This window comes from Lates calcarifer, linkage group LG23 (genome assembly GCF_001640805.2).
Source record: "Lates calcarifer isolate ASB-BC8 linkage group LG23, TLL_Latcal_v3, whole genome shotgun sequence".
NCBI classification, from domain to species: Eukaryota; Metazoa; Chordata; class Actinopteri; family Centropomidae; genus Lates; species Lates calcarifer.
In genome coordinates this window covers 1,779,854-1,801,270 of record NC_066855.1, presented here as the reverse complement: position 1 = coordinate 1,801,270, position 21,417 = coordinate 1,779,854, and the positions used below count along the sequence as shown (strand labels likewise).

General features: G+C 43.3%; 1 protein-coding gene across 1 annotated transcript in view; it reads left to right on the top strand.

Moving 5' to 3' along the window:
• The window catches only part of cacna1g (calcium channel, voltage-dependent, T type, alpha 1G subunit), a 135,024-nt gene that overhangs the window by 37,988 nt on the left and 75,619 nt on the right, over window positions 1-21,417 (top strand). Inside the window, 6 exon segments of the mRNA XM_051066268.1 lie at window positions 3,855-4,014; window positions 6,280-6,574; window positions 7,129-7,221; window positions 7,353-8,256; window positions 9,056-9,456; window positions 20,616-20,767. Coding sequence (XP_050922225.1) covers window positions 3,855-4,014; window positions 6,280-6,574; window positions 7,129-7,221; window positions 7,353-8,256; window positions 9,056-9,456; window positions 20,616-20,767 — 2,005 coding nt within the window.

Here is a 21,417-nt window from a genome sequence, read left to right as displayed (position 1 = left end):
AATGTGTGCTCTGTGTATGTGTGTGCATGCATTTTGTGTTTGGCTACAGCTGGGGAAGAGTGTGTGTGTGTGTGTGTGTGTGTGTGTGGTGTGTGTGTGTGTGCCTGTGCTGCTCATTAATGACCAGAGAAAGAAAGAGAGGGATAGGTTTGCGGTTGTAGGCAGTGACTCAGGTCTGTCAGAGCCTATGAGCCTACACCTCTGTGACAGCAGCAGAATGTATCATAATACTCATTCTTTGTGAGTTCAGGGCAATTATGCTAAACAGGTGTCTTACCAAAGGGCAAGCAGCAACAAATCGCAACAGGTAGTGACTCACAGTTTCATTTTTACATAACTCCCCACACTTGTCGTGAATCATGACAGGAAGTTTCTCTTGTAAACAGCGCCCTAACACAGCATTTAATAAGCTTTCCACAGTGTGATTATGAGAACCTCGGAGAGATACCTTCTTGATGACTCTTATCTCACTCTATGATTGTATACACTTGTAACCGAGAGCTGCATCTGATACATGAGGTGGCAGCTTTTACACAAATTGAAGTAACTTGAACAGTGTTTTTCATGAGTCTTGGATGCCATTCGAGAGTTTCTGTTTTCAAAACTGTCACTTTCTGCACAGCTGGGTTTCCATATTCACATCTTCCTCTTTGAGAGAATGGTGGCTATGAAAGACACAATCCAAACCTGCATGTTATCCCACAGATGCTCCTCCCTGTCACTCATTCTTCCGTCCTTCAGTAGTGCCTTTGCTGCTCTCCTCCCTTTATGTCCTCCCCGTCTCTCCTGGCTGTCTCCTCCTCATTTGTTCTCCATATCCGAGCAAATCTGCAAAATCCTCCTTGTTTTCTTTCCATCTGCAAACACCAAAAGTCTCTGCAAATATGAAAAGTTCCTCATGCAGTTTGGCATGTCGTTCCCAGATGGCGAAGTATAGATGAAAGGTGTTGGAATATGGATAGAATTTTATTTTGAATTATAAACATGCCCTGTAAATACATGTGTTTCATGTGAAGGAACAGTCCCAAAACCAGAGAGGGATGCAGTTCATACCACCACATGTAAAACCAAGTAAAACATTGTCTAATCTCACAGTCTGTTCAGAATCATGTTTGTAAATATACCCAATTCTGTGAAAAAAGCACACGCACAAAAAAAAAGATAACTGACCGACACTGCAAATACATACTTCCAGTTACGCAGAGGACATCAGTATAGTACATGGTTCCTCAGTGTAGGCCAAGACCCATACACATCGCTAAAAGAATGTGGCCAAATGTGGCCCCTTCACAGCTGAACTTAGACATGTTAGTGCCACGTACGGGGTCCAGAGATATTCCACTGTCAAACATTTATTTATTTATTTACATTTGACTTATTTTATCAAAAATAAATATTAGATCAGACTCAGTATCAGATACTCAGTATTAAATGATAAGGGGCAGGAAAACATGATCATGAGCTCTGGCTTCGGGGCCCCTTGGCCCCTGGACCTGTGCCCATTAGACCCATTCAGTAATCACTTTATTCTCTACACTGACAGGCATCAATCGGACCAGTTTTGGAAAGCATCTGACAGTTTCAAATCTCTGTTTTTCCAGTGGTGATGATACAGTATTACATATCCAAAACACCATGACCACCCTGTCTTCAGATCAGATTCTCCATCCCTCCCTCTCTCTCTGTTTTGTTCTCTCCATCCTCTCTCCATCCATTCTGCCGGCACTCCAACAGGGGCTGACCCGTCCTCTCCAGTTACCCAGAAAACCCCTGATCAGAAAAATGATCCTCGTTATCGACGCCTGACTCACCGGCTTACTGCTGGGAGGGCATCCTGCAGGAACAGAGGGAGAGAGAGAGAGAGAGAGATGGTCAGACAGAAAGAGGGATGTAGAGATGGGGAGACAGAAAGGACAGAGATAGAGAGATTGTTAGCAACATTACAAAAAAGAGATCCAAGGTAGGAGGAGGATAGATAGATAGATAGATAGATAGATAGATAGATAGATAGATAGATAGATAGATAGATAGATAGATAGATAGGAATGAAGAAAATCAGTGAGAATATAAGAGCAAAATCTGAGCTGCAACAGCAGAGGGACACAGCCAGATTTAGCAGAGGGAGTGTGTGGGCGGTAGGAAGTGTGTGTGTGTTGTCAGAAACTTGAGGGAACACTGTCCAGAGCAGACAGAATCAGGGATGTACTGTATGAAAGGCGAAAAAAGCAGGTCTTTTACTGTGGCATTAATTCAGAGCAAACTGTAGGAGTCCTGCTGACACACTCACAGACTGCTAACAAATCTCTGTTCTTCCGTTTGACTCAGGACTCTTGTGTCTTATCCAAATATATTTTTAACCTTTATTCATCCAAGGAGCAGTGATGCTAGGCGCACTTTCTCTTTTTCTGCAATGGCCTGCTTAATATGTATACAGTTACACACATTCACACCCACTAGCAAAGCAATTCACCAAGAGGCCTCTGCTGTAGGTACTGTTGGAGGAGCTTGTGTTTCCAGTGCCTTGCTTGAAAGCACTAACTTGCAGCAGTGCAGGCTGATGGTATGCCACAGTTGGTTTTTAATATGCAGTATGCCATTCATTGTTTTTAAAAATGAAGAATTCATGAAATGTTTAAATTGACAATTGGCAAAGGCCATGATGTCATTTATGTTTTTATTTAATGTAAGAAGTTGGATGTCAGCGGAGAATCATTAATATGCTGGGTGTTAGGCATAGCATTACCACAGCAGTGATATGTGTCAGTAATAATTATCATATGCCATCAGACTGTAGCATCTGCCAGTGATAAGCTGGTTTCATGTGGCACACAGGAATTGTCCTAAGCCGGTGGGGAGGGGTGTATGACAGACAGACACCAGTAACATATCATTTCATGTGCTATATTCTGGATAAACAGCAGCGACTTTACACAAATAAAAGTGGCAAACCACAAGTAATTGGCATGTGACACTTAAACACCACCAGTATGCCAGTGGACAGTGGTATCTGTCAAAGTGTGAGGGATAGGCCATTTATAAGTCACACACAGTGGTATAGCATAATCAACTGTGGCTTGTCAGTAAGAATGACTGTATGTCAGTGGGAAGCAGCATATGACAGTGGAACATGTGCGACTTACCATTTGTGTCATAAGCCAGTAGAACTGCAGCAGCATACCAAAAGTCAACAGTAATATACCACTGAGATTTGACACAAGCCACCAGAGTATGTCCATGTTTATTGGTAGCAGTTTGTTCATTTTAATGCTCTGAAATCCCACTGATATGGAATTTAGTCCTGACAAAATTAATTAATATTCTGAATCACAATGTGAGCCAGACCCCTCATTGTTTACAAGTAACCCACAGCACTGCTCTCTATCTGTTACAATGAATGGCCCTGTTTTGACAGTCGTTCATTAAGCTGTTTAACTAATATTAAACATAAAACACTGAGGGGCTACATTCACTAAAGTGTGATGTATAGCAGGCTCTTACTTCTGCCATTTATCATAATTATTAAATTTTCATTAAACTGTAAAAAGTGTTAAAACATCCACTGGAAAGTGTATAATTGGATCAAATGAATAAAGATGTGTGTTATAATAACTCACTACCAGGCAGCGTGAATGGCTGTAAATTGAGAGGTGCTTGGGCTGGTCCTCATATTGACTAGTCTTTTGAATAAAATACCCACTGCTCATATTAGCTCTGAAAAATCGGTTGCACAGCCACTTGTAGTAAAAGAGCTTTGATAATATGAGCCTAATCCTAACAACACATATCTCTGTTTGCTTTAGTGCACAGTTATGTGCTGCCCAGCTGTTTGACCTTGTCCTTGTGTCCTCTCTCAGGTATGCGTATCCTGGTGACCCTGCTGCTGGACACCCTGCCCATGCTGGGCAACGTGCTGCTGCTCTGCTTCTTTGTCTTCTTCATATTTGGCATAGTGGGCGTCCAGCTGTGGGCCGGCCTGCTCAGAAACCGCTGCTTCGTGGACGACAACTTCTCCTTGTGAGTTTCACGGTCACTATGTTGATATATTGTCTGTGTATTTTTGCCAATTGTGTTTAGAGTTAGTTTCTATTTTATTTATTTCTTTGAACAAGTACGGCATATACAAAAACATGTACTGTATATACACACACAGGGTCCCACCCTGATACACCCTCTGACATACAATAGAAAAACAGGTTGGCCAGGATGGCAAATATTTGTCCATACATGCCCAGATAAGCTGGATCCAGTGTCCAGAGCTACTGTGACAGGAAGGTCCACACAGGCTGGGTCTGTCTGAGTCCAGTTGATCTCCTCCAAATAAACATGTGGTTTAATAAACACTGGAATTTTAATTTATTACATTATCTATACAAACAAAATATGTATACAATTATGTAAGTGCTCTACTTGATTACAGTTCTAACATACTCCTACTTTACAAAATGATACATTTAATTTAAACAAATATTGACGATGGTATTGGCCTTTGAGAACACATATTGATTCATATTTACTTCAAGGGTGCACAAGGTGACAGGATTTATTTATTCATTTATTATTTTCCTAATAGAGCTCAGATGAACAGCTGAGATTGCTCAGATCTCAAGAAGGTGAAGGTAAAGCTATATAGTAAACCTTGACCCAGCACACTAAACTAGGTCATGCACTGAAGTCAATGAGGTTAGTGATTATAGAGTCTCATCACAGTGATGAATGGGAGACAGACGGGTGCTGGAATAATGAGAAAAACCCTGTGCAGCCCATGGTATATGGAACATGGGCACCCATGACTTATTCATGTTCCCTGTGTCATCCCGGCTTCATCACTCTCTATAGGATTTATGACATCTCACAGCTGTAATTTAAATTCATGCATAATGGCTTTGGTGAGCTGGCATATTTTTTTGTCATCATCATCAATTTTTAGACGTTCTCGGTGTATCTGGAGGATCTGTATTTCGGCATCAGATGAATGGCATTTAGGTCTGGCTCTGCTTTCATCCAAACCATGAACATATCTGTTTTAATGCCCGCTTCTGTTTCTCTTCAACTCTTATCACTGATATCATTCATCGTAGTGCTTTGGCAAAGTAACAGCTGTTAACTGTTCGCTGGGTTGACAGTGACTCTTTATTAGACTGATTGACAGTATGTTAGAGCACGCAGTAGGAACCACATTCCATGCGTCATGTTGGGGTGTGATAAATCCAACGGGGACCATACTGAGCTCATCAGACCAGTAAGTGTTTTTGTAGATCATCTCAAAGTGTGAAACAGCTTTAAAGAATGCGTGAATAAATAAATGAGTGAGGTGGTCCTGAAGTGGAGAAGGACTGGTCTGATCCCACAAAGTATTTGAGGCTACTATGCAATGAATACAGGCTGACAGCTGAATGTGTGTTGACAGAAAAGCCAGATATCACACAATCACCAGACACACAGCAGTTATTCCAGACAGAGGAGTGCTCAGTAACACATATGCCAAGAGGTGGTGTAGTCAGCAGCACACACTTGTCCATCCAGCTCACACAATACACACAGGGTCTCCCCAGCCATTTGGCCCCAGGTTTGTCAACACAATTACAGCTGGCTCTGCTGATTAGTTCCTCCTATCTGTTTGAAGGGGCGTTAATCAGTGAAATCAGCTGCTGGACTATTTGCATGAAATTAAAACCTGCAGACTTTGGGGCGTCAAAGTTGATCCATTTAAAATGCTGCCCAGTTTATGCCAAAATTCAACAGCAACCTGGCAACAACAGCAGGCTGCACAAGCAGTGATACAGCCTTACTTACCTCTGTTACCTAAGATTAGCAAACTTAAGATAGATGTTGCTGTGTGATGTTACCAAGTCAGTTCACTCTCTATGACTCTTCTCTATTTGCACTGCTGATATTGAGCAATATATAAGAGCGTGTCACAGCTAAGTCAGGGTGCTTAGTAACGATTCTGAGAATCATCAGAAATGACGTGTGCCATTATCCTGTAATCACTTGGTTCCACAGTGGTTGCTGTTAAAGTGAAGTTACACAGTCTTACTCGAGGGCAAGTGTGTTGTAAGGTACTGTATGTCTGGATCTGTAATTGATAGAAAAAGTGTGTTTTTGCTTCAGAGAGAGCATTATTTATTACAAAGGTCAGTCACACTAAAAAAAACCTCATGGCCAGTCTACTGACCTTTTCCAATGTAAAAATGAAGCATGTCAACTTTCAGAGCACCTCTCTATCACTTTACTCAAGCCAGTAATCTCTGCAATGTCCTCTCTTCTTCCTCCCCCAAGCCCTCTGTCTCTGAAGATGCCTGACTACTACCACACTGAAAACGATGATGAGAACCCCTTCATCTGCTCTCAGCGTCGAGACAACGGCATGAGAGACTGCAGCTCAGTGCCCAAGCGGTACGAGGAGGGAGGCCTGCAGTGCAACCTGGACATGTCCTCTTATAACAGTACTGACAACACCACTTGTGTCAACTGGAACCAGTACTACACCAAGTGCTCTGCTGGTCAGTATAACCCTTTCAAGGGAGCCATCAACTTTGACAACATCTGCTACGCCTGGATTGCTATCTTTCAGGTAAGATGGCTGATCATGCCTCCAGAACAGTACAATTTTCAAACATCAGATTAAATGAATAGTTTCCGTGAAGCACAGAAAGTATGGTTTGGGTGACGCAAGCCTGTAATAGAAGATGGAGAGAAATTGCCCCAGTGGCTGGTGTATCAGAGAAAAAGGGCTTACAGGATTAGCAAGTTACCACAGCCACACCACCAGACTCTAGCCTCATTTTTCCACACCATTTGTTTGCTATCTGCACGTCATCTGAAAACCCTTTTGTTGGAGTGCTCATTTATCGCTGTCTAGCTGAGGGGGGTAATTTTAGAGGACGAAAGCCAGATTGGAGATGAGTTCTCCCATAAGTCTGGCTGCTGCTCGGGTTTGCCTGCGTGGGGTAAAGCACACAAGAGAAATGTTGAGGATTAGTCTTCTGCTCAGTCTTGGCATTTGGACCACTGGATTATGAAATATGGTCTATTTTAATCTGTATTTCCACTCTCTGTTTACTTTCTTTCTTTTTGTGTTGATTTTTTTTTTCATCCCTTTTTTCCCCTCTTTTTGTTCCTCTTTAGGTGATCACTCTGGAGGGCTGGGTGGATATCATGTACTTTGTGATGGATGCTCACTCCTTCTACAACTTCATCTACTTCATCCTACTCATCATTGTAAGTGCCGCTTCATGGTGCCATCAGCTGTGTGCTGGTGATTGAACAAGTGGGTCAGTCGGGGGACGGGCGTGTGAGCAGCCATTGTGAGCGTGTGAATAACAATCTCATCTACTTCTCCTTGTCCTCAGATTGGCTCATTCTTCATGATCAATCTGTGCCTGGTGGTCATCGCCACTCAGTTCTCAGAGACCAAGCAGAGGGAGAGCCAGCTGATGAAGGAGCAGCGGGTGCGCTTCATGTCCAACGCCAGCACTCTGGCCTCCCTCTCCGAGCCGGGCTCCTGCTACGATGAGCTCCTCAAGTATCTGGTTCACATCATCCGCAAGGGAGCCAAACAAGTGGCCCACATCTGCAGGCTCTTGGCTCGCCGCGCCGGGCTCAACATCGCCGCCTCGCCCCCGGCCTCGGACCCCCAGCGTAGCCAGAGTCAGAGGAGGAGGAGGAAGTCCTCCAGGCAGGGATCTGTGTCTGTTCATCACATGGTGCACCATCATCATCACCACCACCACCACTACCACCTGGGAAATGGCAGTGTGAGGGGAGGAGGGGGCATCCGGTGTATGGAGGGTAGGGATCTGGACATCGGAGCTCATAATAACAACGGAGGGGCTCTTGTAGCAACTGGGAATCTTGCTTTGGCGCCGTCCTCCTCTGTCACCGCAGCAACCTCTGATTCAAACCTCGCCACTTTATCCAGTCCTACTGCAGGAGCTGCCGATTCAGCTTCAGTTCGCAGCATATTCAACATGGAAACTCTTCGCTGTACCCCTTCGCCCACACGCATGGGGCCATCTCCAGGCTCCTTCTCCCTGGCCCCAGTTCCCATGTCCAGGGCCATGAAGAGGAACTCAGTCCCCTTTGTTGCTCCGGGTCCTAAAAACTATCCCACCCTGCAGGCCCGAGCCCTAGCAGAGTCCAGACGAGGAAGTGTTGCAGCCAGCACTCTGACTAACATCAACTTCAACCTCAATATCCCACCCATGCCCCTGGAGAGACGGCCATCGAGCCTGGTGGACACACACACTCCCACAGGTAGACAGCTCACCACACACTGACAGGGATGAAGTCACAGATAAACTGCTGAAGATCATGATCATAGATCCAATCAAAAACTTGGAAAGTGTTTGATTAGTTCCATTAGCTACATTCCTTCAGAGTTAGCTGTGGTGGATAGGGTTTGCTTTGCTGAGCATTCCCATTAAGTAAAGAAACTGGAAGGCGTAATGGGGTTTGAAAATAACAAGAGTATCTCATTCACTCAGAATCAGAGTTTAATTTCCATATGAGTGTTAGAGTAAATCAAGTGACACACAACTGGAAGTATTCCGTTTTCAGTAATCGCCTATTTGGCGGAGCACGGTATCGGTTTGTCGTGATTAAGCTTCATACTATAACACAGTCCAGAGTGGAGTTTTTTTCGTGAGAGACAGAAAGAGTGTTAATTCCAGTCAATAAATGTTAATCCCTCATGTCCGAGCTTGCGGCCAGCTTCGCCTGCCTGTGGCCAAGTTCTAAAAGCCAGTGGGCTCAGCAAAAGTCAGGCCAGGTCTGTTCAGGTTGTCCAGACGGTGCAAACGATGGCTGGCAGCCAGACACGCCACAGCACAGGCTGCGGAGACAAGGCATTACTCATACAGCACACACTGCCCATCACCATCAAACACACTCCTGACACACGCAACTGTCCAAAAATGTTGTTGTTCACAAGAGATTTCTTTCATTGGATTTGACAATTTGTCTAAAGCACTTAATTGCTGCAACTTATCCCAATCATGCTGCTCCCCTCTCTTTGTCTTAGTTTCTGCATCTGACCTTTCTCACTCTGCTGCAGCCCAGCTCTCCTGCCAGCTGTCAGCGCGTGACCTCAGCACCACCAGCAGCGCCATGGACACGGCTGCTTTGACCCTGGACCCTGAGAGCTGCCCCTACTGCGCCAAGGCCCTGGCCAATGAATCAGAGGGTGGCACAGAGGGCAACGAGACGCCCGGTGATTCAGACAGCGAGGGTGTGTACGAGTTCACCCAGGACCTCCACCACAGAGACAGGAGAGACAGCCGGCAGCCCAAAAAGAAGCACCGCAGGCTGGGCAAGACAGCAGCGAAGGTTGTCCACTTCTGGAGGCTGGTGTGTGACACGTTCAGGAAGATCGTGGACAGCAAGTACTTTGGACGAGGGATTATGATCGCCATCCTGATCAATACGCTGAGCATGGGGATCGAGTACCATGAGCAGGTTAGTGGTGTCTTTCTGTGTGTCTCATTAGGAGGCATGTGAATGTGTGAAGCTGAATGCAGCTGTTGGATGATAGTAGTAAATTTGAATGACTACACAAAGTCCACAGTGGGAATATAGACTGATGCATAATGGGCAGTCAGATGAGACATAAAGAAAAATTGCAGTTAAGTATTAGTTTAACTCATAGATCCTCTGTGTACGTGTGTGTTATTCTGTGTGGTTGTGTAAGCTACACTGCTCCCACAGGCCCAACTGGAATTCCTGATGTCTCTCTCTGGTCTATTTTGTTTACACAAGCGTAATTACAGCCAGAGAGAGAGAGAGAGTATGAGAGACAGAGGATACAGAGAGAGACATAGAGAAAGAGAGAGAGAGAGAGGAACAGGGGTGATTTCACGGGTGAGGAAGGCCCCACAACATCTGACAGAGATTTTCTCTCTGTTTCTTTCATTTCAATCTGTTGTTTTTTTACTCCTGGATTTCTTTCTCTTTGACCCCATTTACACCTGATATTAACATGCAATCTGTATCAGGATAGCTTATCTGGATTAGGAAAAGGCATGTCAACGCAAGGTGTAAATGCATGCAGAACACATTGGGATCGGAATGCTATCAGATCAGCCAGACCACATCTGGAGGTCGTCTGACACTCACTGGGATCAGATCTCAACAATGCGTGAATATAAGCAGTACAGATCTTAAGATGGCCATCAAGACAACTACAGCTGACCTCTGTGGATAAGTATAGCCTATACAGCAGCAAACACATATACAGAAATACACCAAATTTAAGGGATGAAGTGAATGAAAATGAGGTTGATTTTTTGGTATGAAATTGCCATACTTGAGAGACTGTGATGTGTTGATGTCTGGTGGCAACAAGGGATACACCAGTCCAACTCATGACACCAACTACAGTATCTAAACAAAGGTTTTCTACAGAGTGCTGATCCAAAACACTTAACTCTTATTCCCCATGGAACTCATTTTTCAGTACAGAGAAACCAGCTAGCCCAGCCCCACCTGTCTGATCCATCTGGTTAGTTTCCGACCGCCCTGAGGAAGTAGCGCTGCTCACAAAGCGTTTTTTAACCTCTGGTAGTGTAAGCTCAATGTTGGCCAAAGGGCTTGGCAAGTGACGATCAGCGCCACCCGCCCCCGGCAAGAAACCACATTCCAAAACTTCCATATAGACTGAGAGAGACTGGATTACTTTCTATGAAATGTTCCTTTGTTAAAGTTATTACTCCGCAGTTAAATCATGTGTGTGGTGAATTCCCTCCAGTGTTAACACCTTACACTTTGATTTGCAAAAACATCCAGACTTCATGTTGTCACAGTTCACTTTTCTCCTCTGATCCTCTGATGAGACGAGTGTTTTTGCATTAAACATCTTACCAAATGCAGGATTAAGCTTTGATGTGCGTACTGTGTTTGAGGCTGTTGTGTTATATTTTTGGCACGTGTGTTTTTGTGTAAAGTTACGCAAGTAAAGTAAGTCACAAAAGTGCTGTGTTTGTTGTGCAGTGTGTGCGTGAGTGTGTGTGTGTGTGTAGGTGTGTAGTGGGAGATTGAAGCCTGGCCAGGTTTTATGGGGTTACTTTCGGTCCCTGACCCACTGCCTATAAACATATCCAGATGCCAAACATCCTCAGCACACACACACACACACACACACACACACACACACACTCAAGGGGTTTTATAGCTTTCTCGTCTCCACCTTTTTTCAGCCCTCTCTTTTTCTCCTTCCTTCTTTTTATTGTGGTTCTGTTCCTTCTTCCTCTTCTTCTCTTCCTATGTTGTCTCCTTCCTCCTTTTCCTTTTTCTACCACTGCTCTCTCCCCCTCTCACCCTCACTGTCCTTTCACCTTCATTTCTTCTACCATTCTTTCTACTTATACCCTCCTTCTTTTCCACACCTTCCTCCTCCTTTTTCTTCCGTCCCGAGTGTCCTTTTCCTAGTTTGGGTAACAAGGATCCCTCCAGTCTCCAGACAGGCTGATGAAAACTTTACTGAGACGCTTCATTGATTGCAAACCCATTGACATCCAGTAGACATGAGGATCACTAAGCCTCTGTTTGTCTCTGTAACTCTGTCCACATGGAGAAGAGACAGGGTTTCAATTTCCATACATCCTCCAGCCAAGTTTGCTGCTGGAATTTTTGCAGACAGTGTGTGCCCCTGTGCAGCTGCCACTTTACTGTAAAATCAGATGAAGACAGCAAAGTGTTTTGTAGTTTCACCTCCTATGATCAGCACTACACAGCTTCAAAACACATTACTTTCATGATTTGTCCATCAAATGTAGAATCCTTGCATCCTTTCCCAATCAGCCTCAGATACCAAAGGAGTCAGTCGCTAAATAGATTTTTAATTAAGTGCATATTGAGTTCCTTTAAACTGAGTTAATTTGATGCAACCCCCTATTCAGCACAGCAGTGTATGTGGTGAGGGAAGGATGTGATGTCCATGGATCTGCCAGATGGTGCTGCAGAACAGCACTGACTGAGCTGCCAGTCGATCCAGCGCTATGAGGAGTTCTGGTTTGGAGTGAAAGGGGATTAACCAAAGGTGATGCTGAGTACTTTAAGCCTCAAGTGGTGTTATGGTGACTGCAGACAAAAATGTTCTCTATGACTCTTTATTAGAGTATCAGTTCTAATTGTTTCAATTCTGAAGGGACCAAAGCAGTTCAGAGAATGTGCTGAGACCTAATGCGAGACAAGGACTTGATCCTTGGGGGTTTTATTATGAATCAGATGCAGAAAAAGATGGTTTTGTGAGTGTATATATATAAACAAAATGGAGTACATGATATCCTCAGTATCTATACTATAGTATAGTACACTTCATCCATGCAGTGTGATCAGAATATGTCTCCAACATTCCAAAAGTAAATGATACCTCTGCCCAGTTCTCACCCATCATCAAGGACGTGTGTAAAAACAAAATCTCCTGTTTATCCCTCTGTGGCATTTGGCCAGTGGATCAATGCCACTGTTGTTGCCATAATCTTTAATCCATACTTCTCTCTGATAGATAGAGATAAAGCTTTCCAGGTATCATCTGCTTAATCTGAGTCAAAGTTTGTGTTTGGGGAAAACTGTCCCTTTAAGAAATCTCAGCTCTGTTGAGTATGACAGCGTATCGATCAAGTTGACCCGTTTTCCAGTCCCCCCTCCTGTTCTGTAAATGGATGATACACACATGGCAGATCTGTTATTATACATTATTCAGCTGCAAATAAGGTTGTAGAGTTCTGACTGTGTCTTAAGGAGAATTTGACATGATAAAACATCCACCCTGAGGAGTAAATGATGGAGAGGGAGACGTGGAACATGCAAACATGGACCGACACAAGTACAAAACGAATCAAACTTCCAGCACAACCTGTTTGTTCAGGCCAATCGCTGTCTCTGCTGGCAGTAATTATATATAATATGCTTATTAATTGTGAATTATTCTGATTATGAACAGGATGGGTGTATCTGACAGAGCAGGATGTATGGTCAATTTGTCACGAAGGTAGAGTTTCTGCAGCTGTGTGTTAGCATGTGATTGAATTCTAATACTATTTTCACATGTAGCCAGGAAAAAGAAACTCTTTGAAACTGTAATTCACTTTAGTTTCTTGGTGTGTTGCTGCATTTCCATTTCTGTGCACTCAAACAGACACACACACACTCTCCTGTACAGTATACACTGCTGCGACTTGACCTCTGAGATACACACTGGCCCCTTGAGTAGACAGACCGTGACAGATACTATACATCCACACACGTGTCCCTCTAACACAGACATGTTGTTACCCTGCAACCCATCCGTACGTATGCAGCTACAGAGCCCAAACCCTCACTGTCCCTGACACATAACAGAGCCGTCCTGTCTGCTTCCCATCTCTTAAATGCACACACACAAACACTCCACACTGCATTGGAAACAGGGCGTACATGCTCCGGCCACGAGGACAGCAGAGGCAGTGCAGCAAATGTGAATGTGTGTGCGACACAGAGATGGAGGGATAAAAAGATGATTAAATAGAGTGTTGGATAGGGATGACAGAGTGTAAGGACTTGGAGGTGAAGGGATGGAGGGGGTGATTGGTGGAAGAGTGGAGGAGGACGGGTTGGACGAGTGAGGAGAGGGTGTCTGTTTTATCTCTCTGTGCAGTTTAAGAGCGTTACCATTTATGGTGCAGCTGATGGAATAGTTGTGTGTCTGCCAACTATGTGACACAGCCCATAGTCTATTTACTTGGGAAGGTCAACCTCTCTCTTGCTTTACATAAGAAACTTCCCCCTGTCTTTATGGCCACAGAGACAGCCTGCTCCTCTTCCCTGCCTCCTTTTTTCTGAGGCTCTCCTGTCAGCCTTTCCACTCCCTCGATGAACGCCACTGATGCCAAAATAACTTGAGGAGAAGTTAAGAGGCACAGAAAAGACAAGGGTGTCAAGGGAAGAGTGGGGTAAAATGCATGGTCCCTGTTTTGGAAATTGTTGTTGCTGTTATAGTGGAAGCTTTTTAGCACTGACATGAATATTGATTCAGTGTGTAGCTGTTATATGAGCACAAAGTGATCCCAAGTCACTTTTGGGTCACTTTGGTCTGCATCTCCCACAGGCGACGTTTTGACTTTATTAACCTTGAAAGGTACTCACTTGAAAAAGGAAGTACATACAGTTGATCTTTAAACTTCTGAGTGCTGCTCAACAGTGATACATGTTGGTGTTTGTCCAGTGTCAGCGTGTTTGATCTTGTTTTGTCACTTTGAGAACAGGAAGGGAAGGTTTACTTCGAGAGGGGCATATTTTATCGTCAAGAGCTTGAGATTGATGTTAATGGCAGAGGTATACACTCACCCTAAGTGCAGATGGTAGCTAAAGCACTCATTGACCCCATTTGAAATTAAAAAATACAAATTAAAAATGAGCATGCAGCTTTGGTTTGCAAAGCCCAACCATTTTAATTAGTAAAATGCTAAAGGTATATTATGCAATGTATAGACTCATATAAAAGTAATTACTCCCAGTCACCACTTATACCCACTCAAGTATGTGGCAGTGTATTTCTCTGCAGAGACTGTGCCTGTATTTTCTTATTTTCTCGTTTTGCTGTGTTCCAGATGTTTTTGGGCTGCGACCTTTAGCCCCCAGTCAATAACTGGACGCACAGGGTGTGAGGAAGTTCCATTAAAAAACACAGTGACGAGGTTACATTGCTGCCTCTGTCTCTTTCCCCTGCTCTCTGCTCTGTGTCATGCATGTATGAAGAGCTGCAGGTCTGTGTGTCTGTTTGACTGAGGGTGGAGCTGAGCAGAAAGACACGTACGCTTCAGCTGCATTCACACAAATTCATCAGCGTCGCACCTTTTGACAGTGGTTTGTACCATTCAAGAGACAGTTACAGTAGGTATTTCAGAGACTTTTTGCAATGGGATCATCTCAGCTGCAACACTCAACCACTGCTGCTCTCTCCAGGATGTACTAATAGGCACAGCAGTTTGAGCTAAACCAGCTGTTGCCAGAATGCTGACATGCTCAGAGAAAACCTGCCAGTGTTTAGCATGTATAACATTTACCATGTTCAACATCTTAGTTTGGTCCATTGCCGTACTAACATTTGCTAATCAGCAGAAAACAAAGCTTGGCTGAGGTGAGGCTCAGTAGTTTTGCAGGTATGCTTCTTAGTCATAAACCAAAGTCCTGGACAAACAGAAAGATCTTCAGAAGAGAGGTACATCAGGAGCTGTGGAAAAAGGCAGCAACGACAGAAAGCTTGAAAACCTGTTGTGAGGCAGAGGGAGCTGTGGGAGTGTAAATTAAAGATTTTAGAGCAGATTTGTCAGCGAGGTCGATATGGTTTGATTGAATGTTGTGAATGTGAATGGCTGTTTTCCTGTGGTTCAGCCAGTATTCCCTCTCTGTTTTTGTGTCTCCTTAAAATAAATGTAATTTGCGAGGCAGGATTAGTTCAGTTATTGTACTGATATTAACATTAGTTTAAAGATGTGATTTGTTTAATTTCCATAGGTTTTGGAATTAATGTGCAGTAGTCAGTGTGTTTATGTTTGTTTTAAGGCCTCTTGATGCATTCTCATGCTGTATTATGCACACACACACACACACACACACACACACATTATCTTCTCCTGTTGCCAAACCAAGAGAGACAGTGGAAAGAGCCATTCTCTGTGCGTCTTGCTTCAACCAGAGACAATATTTATTCAGCTTTTATCCTGCCCTGCCTGAGGAATGCAAAGTTGGCATCTAAAGACACTGGCCGCCCTCCAAGACAGGCCTAAGAAAAGTGTTTTTCTAATTTGTACAATGGTGAGACATAGACAGCGAAACAACAGCTCCTAATCCTGGTTTATGGAGGGAGGGCTTTTCCAGCCCTCAGGGCCATGAAATCAGAAAGAGAGAATCAATGAAGTGATCAAATGATAGATTCAGTTATTTCCTGGTTCAGTGAGATGTCAAATAACATGCTGCCTGTATTTAGCAAGTTCTCCTTTCTAGCTCCGGCTGAGTCAACCATTTCATTCCTTTTGAATTGTCCCTTTCAACTTTTCTGTCTCTGAAAGGATTGTCAGACGTGTTTCAGTATAAAATCTAACATCTGAGGAATCATGAGGACTCAGTTCCAAATCCTTGGCCTTCTGTTATATTTCTATAACTTATGAAAAAGAAATATGGTTTTTGTAATCAGTTATCTTCTATGTTTTATCCTATTCATGCTTAAATCCTATCAACACCGAAGAATCATGTTGGCTTTCTGAAAACAAAAATGATCTAAATTAACACTTTCATTGTTGACACTGAGTAAAATTTTAATTAGCAGTAGCCATTAGATACATGATTTACTTCATAAATAAAATGTCTGTTTATAAAGGTTTCTGTTGAATAAAAATGACAAATGTTGTCTGTAAATAAAATATTAAATACCAGTGTATTAACATTAGGCAGATCATATATGTAAATTACATACAGCAAGATACAATAACAAAGGCCCTAAAATTCAGCCCTGTGGACAATGTGTTAATTAATGAGCTTCAGAGGTGCTGGTAGGTGGGTTTTGTTCCCTTTGGATGGAGCCAGGCTAGCTGTTTCCCCCTGTATCCAGGCTTTGTACTTAGCTAAGCTAAACGCTTGCTTGGCAGAACCTCATATTTAACAGACGGAAGAGTTCCTCTCATGTGACTCTGGGCAAGAAAGGAAATGAGTGTATTTCCCAAAATGTCAAACTGCTCCTTTAATGTTAACAGGGGCTGAGTTAATTCCTTGGAAGGTGATAAACTAACCAAGAGAATTGTCAGAGAGCATTATTAGCCACACGTAGCCTCTGTAGCTTCTGTAGCATTATGGTCAACCCTGGAGAGATCCAAAGAGCCACATTTAAATCTTCAATATCATTCACTCAGAGTAAAGTTAAGGTGCTGATGCAGACCTTCAAATCATTCAGTCTGAGACAAATCATCCTCATCATTATTATTAAATCAGCCAACCAACCAACCATAATGGGGAGTGTATCATTCTCCATTTCATGCTTGAAATTTCCTCTTCTGTGGCGTGCCTAAGCAAACCGCTTGATTAAACTAACACACACACACGCATACCAGACATAGTGCTGCATCATTGACAGTCTGGAGCAGAGCAGAGCACAGCATCCCGTTTAGATTAGATCACATCAGATTAGGTGACATTACATTAGCGCTAACCAGATTACACTATTCCTCATCTAACACACTTTACCTCCTAATGCTCCCGCAGCCTCATTACCCAGGACACCGCCATCAGAGGAAGCAATTAGAAAAGCCAGAATGTCTTCCTCATTTACAAACTCGCACACGTGAACACATTCATTTCTCTCTAGGATGTGCGCACACCTCAGTGGTCATTAGTCAATTAAGGAATTTCTCCTGTTTGATAAGCTAATAGCTGCGAACCCTGTAATGATGCTAGCATGTGTGTGTGTGGTTGTGGGTGTGTTGTTCTTCCTCCATGTCTCTCGCGTGTTCCTGTGCGCTTTTCTACGTGTGAGAAAGGCTTTTATGGTCTCATTCTCTTGCAGTAATCTTGCATGATGTCTGAGGAATGTCTAATATACAAGCTGGAACAATAGCAGAGCAGAAACAGTGGGGGAAAAATAATGACCTGAACCTCAGTCTCAAGGCCAGATGTCTGCAGTCCAAGTCTCACCTCATAAAAACTGTACTTCTTGTTCTGGCTTATCAACTGCATCTATTATAGAGGCTCTATGTGTGCGTCTACATCCATGGTTACAAGTGTGAGTTGGTGCAGAGCTTTGTGCATACAGTATGTGTGCATACATGGTAATGAGTGTGGGAGTGGAGCTCACTGTGTGGGTTTATGTGTGTGGCCTGTGGATGTGTGAGTCCACAGACTTATTAGTGTAACTTTGGGCACGCCCCAGTGTGCATGTGTGGTGTGTGTGTGTGTGTGTTTCTACATAACTGTGTGTGAGGGCATTCATCTGAGAGAACACACAAACATCTAAGTGCCCCTGCATTTGTCTACCCTTTGAACTTTTCTTAATCGCACAATGTGTGTGCGCACGTATGAAGGATTTGCCGCCGCTGCGCTCGTCAGTGTACAAATGAATGGACACAATAAAGCTGTGGGATCAAACAAACACATTCGTCTGTGTCTGTGAACCCAGAGACAGACACAAGAGACGCAGACAATGACAAAGAGGTGAGATGAAACAGAGAAAAGCTTGTTTTTCAGCGAGCGGGGTTCATGGGCAGGAGCTGCGCTGCAGCCTGTTGGCAAATTATTCTTTTTTAACAAGGAGGCGGGAGGGAAAGATGTCGCCCTCTACTCTCCACATTTCCTTTACAATGCCTGTTTAACTGAGCAGATGCACTACATGATAGTGCTTTAAATTAAATCCATAACAAGTAATGTTATTATCAAGTTACTTCTCTGTTTCTCAGTTCACAACTTAGTTTAGATGAGAAGTCCTAACCATAACCAGGAAGTTTTAGTGCTGTAAAACAAACCTTAGATGTGGAAGTCATCTACGAAAAGCAATTTCAACCTCTTTTGTTGTTGAGGTATGAGGATTTAAAAATAGCAGTGATAACAAGTGGGGTATTTTATCAAAAGTCAGTTTTGAAGTTTCAGACTATAAGTTATGGTGTAATATTAGGCCTTAGCATTGCTGGACTCTTATCTTTGCCTCAGGGCCTAGAGCTAAATTCAGGTCTTATGGGAATAATGACTTAATACCAAGCAATGACTTGCAAGCGTTGACTTATTCAAACTCAGTTAAAACTGTCAAGATGCTCTTATTGAAGTTTTCTGAGGACGGTGGTTACTTTTGACAATCAAACACTGAGCACACATGGACTTTATGAATGACTCATCTCAACTTCCAACCACAAACTTTCAAAAAGTAGAACTGCCATGCTGCTGTTATGTAAATACTTTCTATTAGTTATGTTGGCTGAAGTAAAAAAGTAACTTAACACTAAGCTAAAAGTTTCAGGCAGCCAAGTTAAAGTTAGCCAGAGGAATTCCTTAAAATTTATGCTGATTCAGTTTCTGGTGGAGTGATAGGTAAGAAGGATGCTCTCATATCTGTCCATTAAACATGAAGCTACTCGAGCAGCCTGTTAGCCTAGCTTAGCAGAAAGACTGTGAACAGCTACCCTGTCCAACAGCAACAAAATCTTGCCAACCACCATCTCTAAAGCTCACTACAGAGGACAGAGACAGGCTACCCTTCCCTTGTTCCCACTCTTTATGCTAAGCTGGGCTATGCTACATGCTATAGCCTTACATGCCTTATATCTATGTCATCTAAATCTCCAAAAATTCATACTTTTTCTCTGTACCAGATGAAAGCTTATTTCTATTTTAGATATTCATTGTTTGAAAGCAGGAATGCTGCACCCACCATCTTTCCCATACGACCTGAGCACAGTGAAACAACACCAGCAGTAACAACACTTCATCGACTCTTCTGTCAGTGCTGCAGACAAACTGGTGCTGTAATGCAGCACAAGGAGCTGTTATTCAGCTGGTGATGTTAATCTCTGTGTTCCTTTCTCTATGTATCCATGCTAGTGTTGAGTAATCGCTGCTTAAACAGTCATGGTGTATAGTGATTAGTGGCAGCCCACCAGGACAGGCTTAATGACACACACTGTGTTTACATTACATTGCATTACTTCCTGGTTCAGCCAGGGGATAATGTCTCTGTCTCGGGATGACGTCTCTATTTATACACACACAGTGTGATACAGAGACTGTAAGACAGGCAGTCACACACACACACACACATATATGCACACATACGCTTACACATTTCTGATGGAGATCATGCAAACACAGTTCAGGGCCTTAACACCTTCCATCCACTGTCTCATGTCAGTGTAATGTGCGTGTGTGTGACACCATGTTTGAGTTGTATAAACTGTTTATTGCATAGAGATGAAAGGCCCCCTGAAGCCTGTCCGGGGTGTTCCACAGTCCACAGACACATAACAGCGTTCCCACCGGCTCTTTTCTCCTCGCCGATAATTACGGATCCTCGCTGTAGACGTCTGATTTACATACTGTGTCGTTTTTGGATGTTCCGCGCCTTTTATCTTTTGGATCGGGTTCTTTCTCTTGTCTGTCTGTTTGCACTCGTTGCCTGTTTTTCTCTCGCTCTTTTTTTTTTTATCCTGGCATGCATACACCCACGCTCAAATGCTCACACACACACACAGACACACACACACACAAACACCAGTTGTTTGATGTAGATGTGAGTGGCAGCCCAATTCTCTGATGAGCTTTGAGCAGACGTCCCAGGCACATTCAGCCATGGCATTGTGAGCGGTGTGTGTCCTGGTGCGAGATAAAGGTTGTGTGTATGTGTGTGTGTGTGTGTGTGTGTGTATTATATGTGAGAGAAAGTAGCTGTGTGTGAATAGACAGATTTGTCAGATTTGAATTGAATTTAATCACTGGCACATTTCTTTGTGCACATGTGACACTGCAGGTGTTGCTGCATCTTTTTACTCCAGCCTGGTGATTTCCAGGTTTTATCATCAGTGCAAATTACATGCACATCCTTCACTGTGTACAATGGTGCAATCATACATTAACAATCTCCTCCTTTTCTCTGTCTGTGTCTGCAGCCTGATGAGCTGACCAATGCGTTGGAGATCAGTAACATTGTGTTCACCAGCCTCTTCTCCCTGGAGATGCTGTTGAAGGTTTTGGTCTATGGGCCCTTTGGCTACATCAAGAACCCTTACAACATCTTTGATGGCATCATCGTGGTCATCAGGTGAGTTGTAGAGCAGGAATTTCCAACAACAGATTTTTTTCAGAAGGGCCTGAAATGATACAGGGATACTTTTCTCTCTGGTCTCTGTTTCTGTTTTTAAAATATTACCACTGGGAACACAAAACCTGAAGGCACTTTACATACCCATGGTTATTATTATACAAGAAAAACACAGTGCTGTAATAAACCCCAAGGGAAATCAGCCACAGAAGAGCATAAAGGTACAGTCACATTAACTTTCCATCCAACAAAATTTAACAATGTGATATCACCATTCTGATAGCAGAGTGGTCAAAGACAGTCTCTGAGAGTTTGTAGTCTGGTAGTGCCACGCTGAGGTAAACACACCACTAAAATAATGGCTTCTCCATTTCCAAAAAGTAATTTACTGCTGCTATTTTGGCAACAAAATTGAACAAAAGTGACCTGAGATCTCACTGAAACATGAAAATTATGCTCAATTGGCAATTGTAGAGGTTTCAAATGAAATGAATGGGAGGTGAAGGGAGTATTAGCTACTAGTTTCACATTGTTCTGCCAAATGCAACAAAGAAAGAAGCACTTAAGCTTGCTGTCAGGAGGTCGCCATCATGTCTTCTAGCACACGTTTGTAGCATGAGTAGAAGTGCATTTGTATCCATACGCAGTCC